The sequence below is a fragment of the Mobula hypostoma genome, chromosome 10 (assembly GCF_963921235.1).
Source record: "Mobula hypostoma chromosome 10, sMobHyp1.1, whole genome shotgun sequence".
NCBI lineage: Eukaryota > Metazoa > Chordata > Chondrichthyes > Myliobatiformes > Myliobatidae > Mobula > Mobula hypostoma.
In genome coordinates, this window is record NC_086106.1 from 2,492,817 (window position 1) to 2,505,882 (window position 13,066).

At 49.8% G+C, this 13,066-nt stretch overlaps 1 protein-coding gene across 1 annotated transcript in view; it reads right to left on the reverse strand.

Annotated features, from left to right (window-relative positions):
* The window catches only part of dlc (deltaC), a 33,596-nt gene extending 26,533 nt beyond the window's left edge, over positions 1–7,063 (reverse strand). Inside the window, exons 1-6 of the mRNA XM_063059880.1 lie at positions 6,782–7,063; positions 6,433–6,684; positions 6,084–6,141; positions 5,706–5,963; positions 4,485–4,545; positions 1,569–1,869 (exon numbers count right to left, since the gene is read on the reverse strand). Coding sequence (XP_062915950.1) covers positions 1,569–1,869; positions 4,485–4,545; positions 5,706–5,963; positions 6,084–6,141; positions 6,433–6,684; positions 6,782–6,829 — 978 coding nt within the window. The 5' untranslated portion in view covers positions 6,830–7,063. The remainder of the gene's footprint in view (positions 1–1,568; positions 1,870–4,484; positions 4,546–5,705; positions 5,964–6,083; positions 6,142–6,432; positions 6,685–6,781) is intronic.
* Between the last annotated feature and the right edge of the window lie 6,003 nt (positions 7,064–13,066).

Genomic DNA, 13,066 nt, shown 5'->3' on the forward strand with positions numbered 1-13,066 from the left:
CACATTTTCCCTTACTCCAGCTAACTACCTTCTCCCACACCTTGACTCGCCCATCAGCATGTCCTCGCCCCCACCCTTTCACTCTGGTTTCTGCCCTCTAGGGGCTCTGCTAATCTGTACTGAAGTTCACTGGTGCTTGTGCTTAAGAGTTTTCCTTCTGGCTTTGAGAAGACATTTAAGCCACTTGTTACTTTACCCAAGGGCCTGAACAACATGAATAAGATAATTGCAGCTTTTATGCATCTGCCAGCCAGGTTCTGCAGCTGACACAGGAGCAGGAGCTTCTCAATCTAACATCCAAAGTCTTCCTTCTGCTCACATTATCTAATTTCGAGGTACAAGATAACAGGCCGACCCCCGTTGCTCATCTAACCCATGTGACCAACTAACCTGCTGACCCTTAGTACGCCTTTAGATCTGGGTGGGGACCAGGGCACCCAGAGGAAAACTCGGGGAGAGCGTACAGACTCTTTACAGACAGCGGCAGGACGTGAACCCAGGTCGCTGCTTTGTAATACGATTATGTTAACCACTACACTGCCAAGCTGTCCCAGCCCCGTTAGTTTGGTGAAGTAACATCGCTTCGGTCCACACTCTCTGTCAGGAGCTCTCTCCATTAAGTATTGGAAGATCACAATCACTATCTCCGACCCCCGTCCCAAGATCTGCTTCATCGCCACTGGCACAGCCAGTCCCACAGTGAAGAACACTGTTCTGGAAGTATTACACTTCCGCTGGTGTCACGTTCGGACCCTGGCCGAGCTTTCAGCACACCCTCGCACGGTGGTGGGGGTGGGGGGGCTCAGGTAAAGCTTGGCCGGACATCACCTTCGCCTTTCCCAATCCACCGCCGCCCGCATCCCAACTTACGCTGAGTCCAGTTTCTCACCACGTCCCATCTCACTGCCCTGCCCCGATCCAACAAGGAGCACCCCTCCCTGTCTGTGACCCTCCCCAGCCCTGCATCAGTCGAGCACGCCAGACAGCAAGCTAGTCCAGATCGAGGGCCAAAGCTGGCACTCCACCGACACAACAGGAGAGCCTGGACACTGCATTCAGCAGACAGGAGATCCAGGACCAGCCTGCATCCAGTTCAATTCCATGCGGAGCAGTCCAGATCCTGGGACAGGAGAGCAATAAGCGAGAATACCAGAAAACAGGAGAAGGGGACCAGTCGGCCCATCAAGCCCGCCCTGCCATCCCACGTGACCTCACTGGCTCCTCTGTATCAAAGTTCGAAGCAGAGAGGACAGCCTTGTCTTGCAATGGCTCCTCTCCCCATTGGCTGGATGTCCCAAAGAACATCAGGCAACTTCCATTACTTCCGAAAACAACGCTGTACAAGGTCGTAAGAAATAGGGACAGATTCAGACCATTTGGCCCATCAAGTCTGTTCGACCACTGAACGCCATCTCAGCCCCATTCTTACACCTTATCGCTGCAAACAAGGGCAGTCAATTTAAGCACCCGTTAAATAGTGAAACGGCGATGAGCAGAGAAGCCACAGTTTTCCAAGCTGACAGTGGAGTGGGTGACAGTGCGCTCGGTCGAGCAAGCCCGACACCTACCTTGCAGCTCCCACCATTTTTGCAAGGGTTGCTCTGGCACTCGTTGGTCTCGATCTCGCAGCTGGTGCCGCGGAAGCCCGGTCTGCAGGCGCAGGTGTAACTCCCCTGGCCGGTGTTGGTGCAGGTGGCACCATGCTTGCACGGCCTGTGGTTGGTGCAGTAGTTCAGGTCCTGGTTGCAGAAGAGGCCGCCCCAGCCCTCCTGGCAATTGCACTGCCAAGGCTCCTGGCACGTGCCATGGAGGCAGCCCGGGTATCGGATACACTGGTCACAGAACCGTCCCTGCCATCCGATACGACATCTGCAAGAAAGGGAGGTGGGCTTAGAGATTTTATTTTTTTATTTATTCAGCTACAGCGCACCCCATGAGCCACTATTGAACAGCGGGACAATATACAACAAACAATCAGCCGACTGACCGGTACGTCCTCGGACGCTGGGAGGAAACGCACGCAGTCACTGGGAGAACGTACAAACTCCTTACAGGGTAACATCAGATTTGAACTCCAGGCTCCCAGCACCCTGAGCTGCATTAGCATCGCGCTAACCGCCACGTACCGGGGCGCCCGTGACAAGGGGACGTATTACCCCCCACCTGAAGCATCTGTGCAAAAAGGTACGCTCAGCGGTCACTCTATCAGCTCGCTAATACAAGTATCTAATCAGCCCATCAGGTGGCAGCAACTCAATGCATCAAAGCAAGCAGACACGGTCAAGAGGTTCAGTTATTGTTCGGACGAAATATCGGAATGGGGGAGAAATGTGATCTAAGTGACTTTGACTGTGGAATGCTTGTTGGTGCCAGATGAGGTGGTTTGAGCATCACAGAAACTGCTGTTCTCCTGGAACTTTATTTTTTATTTACTTAGCGATACAGACCTTTGCAGCACTCTGAGCCACATCGCCCAGCAATGCCTGATTTAGCTCTAATCTAATCACGGGAGAGATTACAATGGCCAACTAACCTATTAACCCTTTAGACTGTGGGAGGAAACCAGAGCACCTGGAGAAAACCCATGGGGAGGACATACAGACTCCTTACAGGTGACATCGGAATTGAACTCTGAACTCCAACCCTCCGAGCCGTAACAGTGTCGCCCTAACTGCTACACCGCCGTGATGCCCACGGTCTTCAAGCACAGTCTCGAGGGTTTACAGAGAATGGTGTGAAAAACAAAACCAAACCCACCCGGCAAGGAGCCGTTCTGGGGGTGAAAATGTCTGGCTACTGAGAGAGGTCAGAGGCAAATGAACGGCCAGACTGGTTCAAGCTGACGGGAACTCAGATAACCACACGTCACTACAGGGGTGCTCAGAACACACAACTTGTCGAACACTTGCCAAGACCGCGGCGATTTCCATAAGACCATAAGACAAAGGAGCAGAAGTCAGCCATTTGGCCCATTGAGTCTGCTCTGCTATTTTATCATGAGCTGATCCATTCTCCCATTTAGTCCCACTCCCCTCCTTTTCACCATAACCTTTGATGCCCTGGCTACTCAGATACCTATCAATCTCTGCCTTAAATACACCCAATGACTTGGCCTCCACTGCTGCCTGTGGCAACAAATTCCATAGATTCACCACCCTCTGACTAAAAAAATTTCTTCGTATTTCTGTTCTGAATGGGCGCCCTTGAATCCTTAAGTCATGCCCTCTCGTACTAGACTCCCCCATCATGGGAAACAACTTTGCCACATCCACTCTGTCACTGCCTTTCAACATTCGAAATGTTTCTATGAGGTCCCCCCTCATTCTTCTAAACTCCAAGGAATACAGTCCAAGAGCGGACAAACGTTCCTCATATGTTAACCCTCTTATTCCCGGATTTCCTCCGGCATCCTCCCAAAAGGTTAGGAGCTTAATCAGTTATTGTAAATTGTCCTGCAACTCGGATAGTCGCTCAGCTCCTTGGATTGAAAGGGCCTGTTCTACGCTGCGATCCCCGAATAAATAGGCTGGTCAGCTAAAACTGAGGTGGGTAAAAATTTACTCCGTCAGAGGCTGGTGAACCTCAGGAATTCTCACCCCAGAGACTTACATAGATTGAATGTGGAAATAAATGTTGGAGAAATGGAGGAAGGGAGGGAGATGGGGAGCAGATGTAGAAGGCCTAAGACCAAAGTCTGGAGACTGAGGCCCAGAGGCCTGTTCGGGGATTAAAGGACAGTCCGTGTCCATGGGAGGGTGAGACTGAGGAAAGGTGGGGGGGGGCGTGTTGTTATTCCCGTCCTGTTGCTTATTGTGTTGTGTGTGGTTCTGCCAAGCTTTGTCGGCGCCAGGATTCTGTGGTGACGCTTGCAGGCTGCCCCCCAGCCCACGGGGCAGGACGGTGGCATAGCGGTCAGCGCGACGCCTCACGGTACCAGGGACGCAGGTTCAGTTCCCACCGCCGCCTGCCCGTTCTCCCCAAGACCGCGTGGGTTGTCATTGTAAATTGTCCCGTTCCTAGACTAGGAATAAATCATGGATTGCTGAGCGGTGCGATTCTGGGCTGTACCTCAATAAATCAATAAATAAATATCGAGGCTGTTTTGGTTGTTAACACTGGGCACATGTTAACAGGATGAACAGGAACCAAATCACACTGAGGGCGGGGCACGTTTGAAGGGCCGGCTTGCCGACTCCTCTGTTCCTGAGTTCATTGTATGGGCGAAGTCTCACTATTGATCTGGTGCTGGGACGAGAACTAATTGTTTTATTTCTTCTGTTAAAATTTTGACAATCGGAATATTGCAGTGACATGTCGCCACTATTGTGGTGGGTTCCAATCAGCTCGGAAGCAGCCCAGAAATCCGGTCAGCCGTGACCAGCTCCGGGCAGCTGGGGTTTGGCAACTTGCGTCCACATCCCGAAAACAAATTCCTTTTTTTTATATACATATATAAAGAGGTGGACAAGTTCATCGAAACTCACGTGCATTCTCCGGGTCTTTCGCAGTATCCGTATTGGTCGTCGCAACCCAGCAGGCAAATTGCTGTCAAACAAATATGTGGAGAGACGAGATAATGGTTTTAATACACACAGAAACACACAACAAAAAACAGATTTCGGGATGTTCTGAGGCGAGACGAGCTCCGCCCAGACAGGGACTGTGAACAAAGATGCATATTGCCTGCCTGGCTGCCCCGTAGGTAAACGGCTTTAGTTCGCGTGTCCCTATTAAGCAACGCTCCATGAAACACTCGGAATATAAAGCCTTAGAAGAGACGCAGGAAAGCAAACTGGGCCGACTGAAAGGGGTGTTAACAAACGCAATTGAGGAGTTAAGTTTCCATGCCAACTTAGCTCGCCATTCGCGTGTCTCCCCCCCACCCCCACCCCAACTTCCCAACACATTGTGGCCCTTTGAAAATGTGTGGAAACTTATTCCTCAGCTGTGGCGTGTCAGATGTCTTTGTTATCACCACCAAGGGGAGGTGGCTTGTGTTAACGCACTTGAATACGTTAACCAGACAAAACATATCCTTTTATATTCGGTCAGATTCCTCCCCCTTCAATAAGACCATCCAGCCCCCCCCCCACCCCCAAGCAAACTCAACTCCAGCCGGCGCTATAAATCCCAGAGCCGAAGCGCGGAGAAAAGGGCAACAACTATTTTTGAAGGTATCTTCAGACCAGTCCCGCCGATGAGTCCCCCCCCCCCCATAGATGCTACCTGACCTGCTGAGTTCCTCCGGCATTTTGTGCGTGTTGCTTTGGATTTCCAGCATCTGCAGATTCTCTCTGTTTGTCATTAGAATCAAAGCCAGGTTTAATATCACCGGCATATGTCGTGAAATTTGGTGTCCTTGCAGTACATTGCAATACAAAATAAAATATATAAATTGCAATATGAAAAATATACATACATGAGTTGTGCGAAAAGAGAAAACACTGAGGTAAAAGTTCATGAATTGTCTGAATTCGCACCAATATTAATTTTTTTTTGGGGGGGATAAACTTTGTAGAATTAGAGACAAAATAGAGACAGGAGAGATTGCAGATGCTGTAATCGGGGCAAAATGAAGCGCAAACTGCAGGAGGTTCTCGACCTGAAACTTTGGTCCCTCTAAAGTTCCACCAGCAGTTTGTCTTGCAGGAACAGAATAGGCGTCTGTTGGAGGAGGAGGAGGACAGGAGGGGAGGGATCCTTACGTTCTGAGCAATAATCGCCTTTCCAGCCGGCCAGGCAGACTCTCTGTCCGACCTCGTCGCAGGTGTAGTGACCGAACGTGTCGTCCCTGGGGCGGCAGTAGGTGGTGCAGCCCTCTCCGTAGTAATGCTCGTCGCACACCACATGGTAACTGTAGCGCAGCTCGCTCTGCCCCACCGTCTGCACGTCCTGGGACCAGTCCTCGCCGATGGCCAGGCGCCGGCCCGTGGCTAGGCGGCTGATCAGGTTCTGGGGGTCATCTGTCGGCAGAAGAGGAGAAAGGGGGTTTGTTTCAGTGAAGGGCAAATGCGAGGAGCAACGAGACGCGGCCGGACCCGACCCCACGGCGCCCCCTGGCAGAGAGATTCAGAACTGATTACCGGTGTTGGGCTCGTCCGATTCCGCGTTCCAAGCCTCAATAATCAGGGAGAAAGTCCCCTGCAGAAAGAGAGGTGACTTGTAACATTAATTTACTCAAAAACCTCGTGCGTTACAACCCTCGCCGCTGCATCAATCACCCCCTCTTGCCCACAGGTCAAAGTCAACGCGCGTCATTTTAATCTCCAAATCCTTTTCCATAAATTATGGAAATCTCAAATTGAAGGTAGCAGTAATCTCAAAAGTCTCTCCACGTGCTAAGGTAAAATCTTGTTGTTTTTGCAAAGCCTCCTCGTTAGAAAGCTATTCTGCATAAAAACGCCGCTCGCCGTTTTGCGCGGAAATACTTGCCGGCCAAGTGAAGTAGAAGGGAATTCGAATGGGTTCGCTGTCCCGCACCATGTCGCCTCCTGGCCCCAGTACTGGAGTGTGCCCTGTCCCGTAGGTGCACGGCGGCTCCGGGGAGATGTTAACTTGGTAATGTTTCAGGCAGACCCGGAAGAAGCGGCCGCACTGCTGTCCCCTCTGACAACCGCGAGACAAGCCCGGCTGCCGGGTCGTGAACGAGTCCACTTTCAGCTCGAAGACCCCGGTGGAAAAGGTCTAAGGGACGGAGGGGGAAAAGAGCAGGAAGGGTCGTTAAAACGAGTGAACTTAGCAAACGAGAGGGGTGGGAGAGAATTGTGGTTTAAAATCTTACCTGGCCAATAGACAGCAATACTACGATCCCAGAGAAAACTGCAGCCATCCTGAATACAAGTTAGGCGTCTACAGATAAGATCCAAGCGGACTCGACGTTACCAGATAATATCACAGCAAAAGTTCTTTTTTTTATTCAAGAAATTCTCCACGCATCTACTGAAAAGGAGAGAATAGAGTCGTCTCTCTGTTTAATGAAATCAATCTCGACTTATTCCCCTTTAAAACTCCGGGAGCCGCCGGAGATCCTCTCGCTTGCTCGCTCTCTCTCTCTCTCTCTCTCTCTCTCACTCAGTCTGCTGTGTTTGAATGAAGAACAAGCCGGCTCGGTCCCTTTATATGGTTCGGTCGGTTGTGAGATTCCGTCAATCACACTGTCAGAAGCCTCTGTGACCACATACAAAACAAAAGCTCTCAACACGTCCAGTGCTGCCAAATGTATTCAGATGGGGGGTGGGGGAAGCAGGCAGAGTAGAAAGAGTGGGAAAAACAAAAAATATATAACGCAACATCTATATAAAAAAAACTATTTTGAAACAATTGACAAGTAAATACCTCCATTTCACCATCTCCCATATGAATTAATTTCATACCATTAATTTTGGATTCTCTTTCACATTCAAACAAGTTTATAAAAAGTTCTGTGCATTCTACGATTTATCTGTAATATTATTTCCAACTTTCCATCGGCGGTAACGCTGATTTTAAAGACAGTATATCATAAATAGCCGGCTCTTTAAAAATAAATTTTAGGTACGAATCCTTTAGATAGTCGAGGGCCATTTTTGTTAAATGATTTTTTTGGGGGGGGTTAAATAAAGATAAACATCTCCCATTACGATAGAATTAATTATTCAATAAATCGGATGCGAATCTCCACTGGGAACGGCGAAATAATTCAATCGTGGTTTTGACGGGGTGGATTTTTTTAAAAATCAGTTGGACGCGGTTCCACGAAAATACAAATCACACGTATTTTTAAATGCAATAACTTTTTTTTTAACTTTTTAATGAGATGTCAATTTTGGCTCCGGGGCCGGAGTTTTGAATTAAGAGCACAGCCCTAATAGTTCTGGCGCGTGCGCCCCATTCCGCTCTGTTTACTTGGATGGGGAGGGGAGGGGGATTATTGTGAGACACTAGGGGTATTTTTCTCCCTCTCCAGAGGGAGGTGGTGTGTGTGTGTCTGTGTGTGTGTGTGTGTGTGTGTGTGTGTGTGTTTGTGTGTGTGTGTGTGTGTGTGTGTGTGTGTTGGGGGGGGGGGTTGTATTCTTGTCCCAGTGTCTCTATTCAGCTGTATGGTAATATTCAGACACCTGCCCGGCTGTGAAGAAACCAGTTCTTTATCCACCAGCCCCTCGTGTTTTGACGCACAGTATCTGTTTACAAGACACGCTTGCATCTACGCCGATTCAAAGGAATATTGCAACGCAGACCCACCCACCCACCCCCCTGGACACGGGTCGCTCTGCTTCTGGGTTGGGCGACCCCACCTGTCTCCCGCTTTAGGAGCTGATTCGTTTTAAAGGGAGTCGGGCGATCTTAATCGATTGCTTCCCCCCACCTAAACCCGACCGTCTCCTTCCCCTTTTTCCCCGTGTGCAGGGACAAGCTGCCGGTCGTTCCGCCCCCCGCCTCGTCCCAAACCTGCCCTGAAATTCGAATCAGGGTTTATTAGCCTTTCAGACATTGGGACCGCCATCTGCTGCCGGCGACCACCCCGTCCCGCCAGACCCTACCCTCCCTCGCACCTCAGTTCCCTAACTGTTTTCAAAACTTCCATCCCCATCAGTCAGAACACACGGGAATGTTGCCCCTATTTTTTCTGGCCCGCTCTCGCCAACATCAGTACTTAATTCATCGGGTGTATTAAGTATTCCCGCAATGCAAGGTTGGGGAGGTAAACTGGTTGCGTCGGGTGATCTGGGATTCCGAGCGAAACCTTGACCTAATGTCAGATTTTTACGGAAAATTAGCATTTGCAGAACACGTAACCGCATCTATAAGGTTCAGGTTCGGATTTGGATTCGTATTCATTGATTGATCACATGTATATTAAAATGCAAGACGGGGTAAAGCGTTGTGTCAAGGGGTGTTTCCCCGAATAAATACGGGAACATGTCCTCAAGTTCTGTCTAAGGGGGGACTTCTCGCATTAAACAAGGCACGAGATCTCGCAAAGTTATTAATTAATTGATTCTGCCGGAGTGTTTTATTGGCCACATGTTCCTTCGAATAGAGGTCCGTGCACCGAGGCGGCAGATTTGCAAACTGTTGCTCCCTCGGCCCCGAGCTTTGTCATTGTAATGAGATAGACGCGTGTCTCATCTGCTGCAGTTCAGCGAACACTTCCAGAGACGGAGCAGCCGGCCACGCTTCGGTACAGCCACAAGACAAAAGGAAGGGGAGGGGTGGCGGAGGGGGGGGGAGGAAGAAAAGGCAAAAAGACGCAGGCTTGTCATCTTATCTCGCCCTCGTATCTCAGCGCACGAGTCGGTCCCACGTGTCAGGCTGTGAGATGTGGGACAAGCGACCCTCCTGGTGACGGGACAGGGCCCGCCCGCGCAAAGCTTCGGGCGCCTTTCTCGCCTCGATCCTCGCCCGCAAACGTAACGCCACTTTTCAAGATTTCACGACCCAGCCTTTACATGTTTACTGTTCAATGACGGAATTCAATCAGCGTGATTGGAAATCACAGCATGTAATTAGTCAAAACGTGTCGAGGTGGGTCGGGCTGCGGGGGACTTTTCCTGGAACTGGGCTGTAAAGGTTACACTACACAGTCGCTCACATGTACCCTCTCACAAGTTCACACTCACACACATACACACGCAATCTCTCTTTCTCACACACACACACTATCACTGGTTTCCTCCGGGTGCTCCGGGTTCCTCCCACGGTCCAACGACATGGTCTTTGAAAATTGTCCGGTGATTGGGCTGGGGTTAGATCGGGACATTGCCGGGCGGCCCGCTCGAAGAGTCCTATTCCACGCTATATACTCAATAACTAGATACACAAGGGGTTCTGCAGAGGCTGGAAATCCAGAGCAACGCGCGCTATGTGCTGGGGGAGGCCTGTAGGTCAGACAGCGTCTATGGAAATGATTAAGCAGTTGATAATTCAGGCCGAGGCCCTTCATCGAGACTGGTAGATAGATAGCCAGATAGATAAATAGATAGATAGATACAGATAGATAGCCAGTCACAGATAGATAGATAGATAGATAGGTGTGAACACGAGGAATTCTGCAGATGCTGGAAATTCAAGCAACACACATCAAAGTTGCTGGTGAACGCAGCAGGCCAGGCAGCATCTCTAGGAAGAGGTACAGTCAGTTGGTCCTGACGAAGGGTCTCGGCCCGAAACGTCGACTGTACCTCTTCCTAGAGATGCTGCCTGGCCTGCTGCGTTCACCAGCAACTTTGATGTGTGTTGCTAGATAGGCAGGTGTATAGTTAGACAGGCACATAGATAGATGAAGCAAACACATACACATTCACACATGTACTCAAATGCTCTCCACGCACAATTCACACAATCTCGGTCTTTTCGCTGTCTCTGTCTGTCTCTCTCTCTCTCTCTCTCTATCTCTCTCTCTCTCTCTATCTCTCTCTCTCTCTCTCTCTCTCTCTCTCTCTATCTATCTCTCGCTCTCTCTCTCTATCTCTCTCACACACACACACTATAGGGGCTCAGATGCCTGTCTATGTCGCTTTGTTCCGTGGCTGGAGATTTTCCGAAGACTCCCCGTGAACGGCGAGGAAAAACACCGCACAACTTCGACCACTTTACCGTTTTTGAAACCTGTCTGAGCACATTTCAGATTTTCGGCGCACCCCTTGCTCACAATTACAAATTGTATATTTACTGAAGAGACATTAACAATGGGAAAGTTTCCCTGTGTTTTCCCGCTAACGCTGGTAATTTATGGTCAGCGTGTCCCTGTAAATAACCATTTGTGTCCCAACAATATAGCCGAAACTTCTTTAATGTCAGGAGTTCCAGTATTGTAACACCCTGGAGCAAATGGGGCCCTGATGGGCTGTACAAACGGAACGGGTTGACACACACGTGTCAGCCAGGCGAGGGGCGATCGGAATGTGTCTCCACACAGAAGCAAATTAATGAGGTGCCCAAACCCATTTGCTCCCACTCGGTTATCGAGCGCCGCTGATTTCACAGGCACCTATTAGTCTACAGTGATGAGCAGACTGGCAGATAGATAGATACTATACCGATAGATGGACAGAGACGATAGATAGCTGGAGAGATAGATAAATAGACATGTATTTCGATAGATAGTTAGATAGATAAATAAATAGATAAAAATGTAGATAGCTATGTATTTAGATACATAAATCGATAGAAATATAGATAGATATGTGTTTAGATATATAAATCGATAGAAATATAGATAGGTAGATAGATAGATAGATAGATGGATAAATAGATGGATAGATAGATAGATACGAGAATGTCTGTAGATGCTGGAAATCCTGAGCAACACACACAAAATGCTGGAGGAACTCGGCAGGTCAGGCAGCGTCGATGGAAATGAATGAACAGTTGACGTTTCAGGCCGAGACCCCTCCTCAGGACTGGAAAGGGAGGGGGGGGGGATACCGGAATAAAAAGGAGGGTGGGATAAGAAGGAGGCTAGCTGGAGGGGGATAGGTGAGGCCAGGTGGGTTGGAAAAGGGCTGGAGAAGAAGGGATCAGACAGGAGAGGAGAGTGAACCAGAGAAGAAAGGGAAGGTGATAGGCAGGTGAGAAGAGGTAAGAGGCCAGAGTGGGGAACAGAAGAAGAGGAGAGCGAAGAGAATACTTAGATGGACAGATAAAGACAGGTAGATAATTAGAGAGATCGATATGGAGAGAGATAGGTTGGTACATTCTGACAGGTTTTCAGCCGCAGACAGGAGTCGACGTGCAACACTCATAGAGATCTCGTCGAGGAGCGATACCACATCTGTGAAGATGTGGTAGATAATGGTTGCTTGGGCATGTGAGTACAAAGGCAGATGAGTCACTAACTCATTGGGGATGCTACCATGTAGACATGAAAATATAAACACATGTCAGTGACAGAGAAGGCAATCGACGCGTGCAGGCATTGGGAGTGATATTGCCCTGTCCCGCCGAGTGTCGACGTGCTCCGGTCGGGGGGATGCAGAGGGGCAGGCCGTGGGGCTGCTGTCCCTTGCTCGTGTTGCATCTTCCTGGCGCTGATGTGCGGCGTGAACGATCTGGTGCCTCACGGCCGTCGGCTTCGCCTCTTGATTCGGCCGCCGCCGCACCGTCCAGCTCGGGGCCGGCAGGCGCCCCCAGGGTCTCTCCGCAAGCCCCCACCTTCCCACTCACTCCACTGAAACAGCGGGCTAACTTGTCTTCCTAAATAAAGCCATTGCTCCGCTTCATCGGATCTCGCACCGAAACGTCGACTGTTTGTCCATTTCCGTAGATGTTGGCTGACCTGACCTGACGCGTTTTGGGAGCGTTGAGTCCTTCTTTTCCAATTCCCTTGATTTTTTAAATCTCCCCCCCCCCCCCGCCCCGCGTTTCTGTCTCTCTCTCTCTCTCTCACACACTTTCTCTCCCTCTCTATCTCTATCTCTTCCACTACTCCCTCTATCTCTCTCCCCTCTCTCTCTACTTCTCCCATTTTCTCTCTCGCTCTTGCTGTTTCGCTCTTTCTCGTCTCTTTCTTTCTTACCCTTTCTCTCTCTGTTTTACTTCTCTTTCTCTCTATCTGTCTCCATCTCTCCCCTCTCTCTCTTCCCCTCACTGCCTCTCTTGTTCTCTCTCCTCTCTATCTCTCTCTGTATCTCCCCCCCCATCTCTCTCTTCCTCCACTCCCCCCGCCCCCCAAGCCCTCTCTGTCTCTTGGAGCGAATATCTAAAATATCCCTCTCCATCTCTGATCTTCTCTAGGACTGGGTCTCTCAGCTCTGTTGGGTCAAGGGCTCAAAAAGTTTACAACCCTCTGGATAATGAAAGCTCTTCACATCTCTGATAGACCAACTTCTTATTTTGGGACGAAATGCCCCAGCCAGGGAAACATTAACTCTGTATCAAATCTGCCCAGCCCCTAAAGCTTCAATCCAATTATCTTTTGAGCTTCAGAGGATGTAGACCCAGACTCTGAGCTGATTCCACAACCTACAGCCTCAATTCCAAAGACTCGACAACTCATGTTCTCAATATTGTCTCCCCCCACCATTTAATTCAGGCACCTCATCCCTTCCCTCTCAGTCCTGATGAAGGATCTCAGCCCGAAACCCGG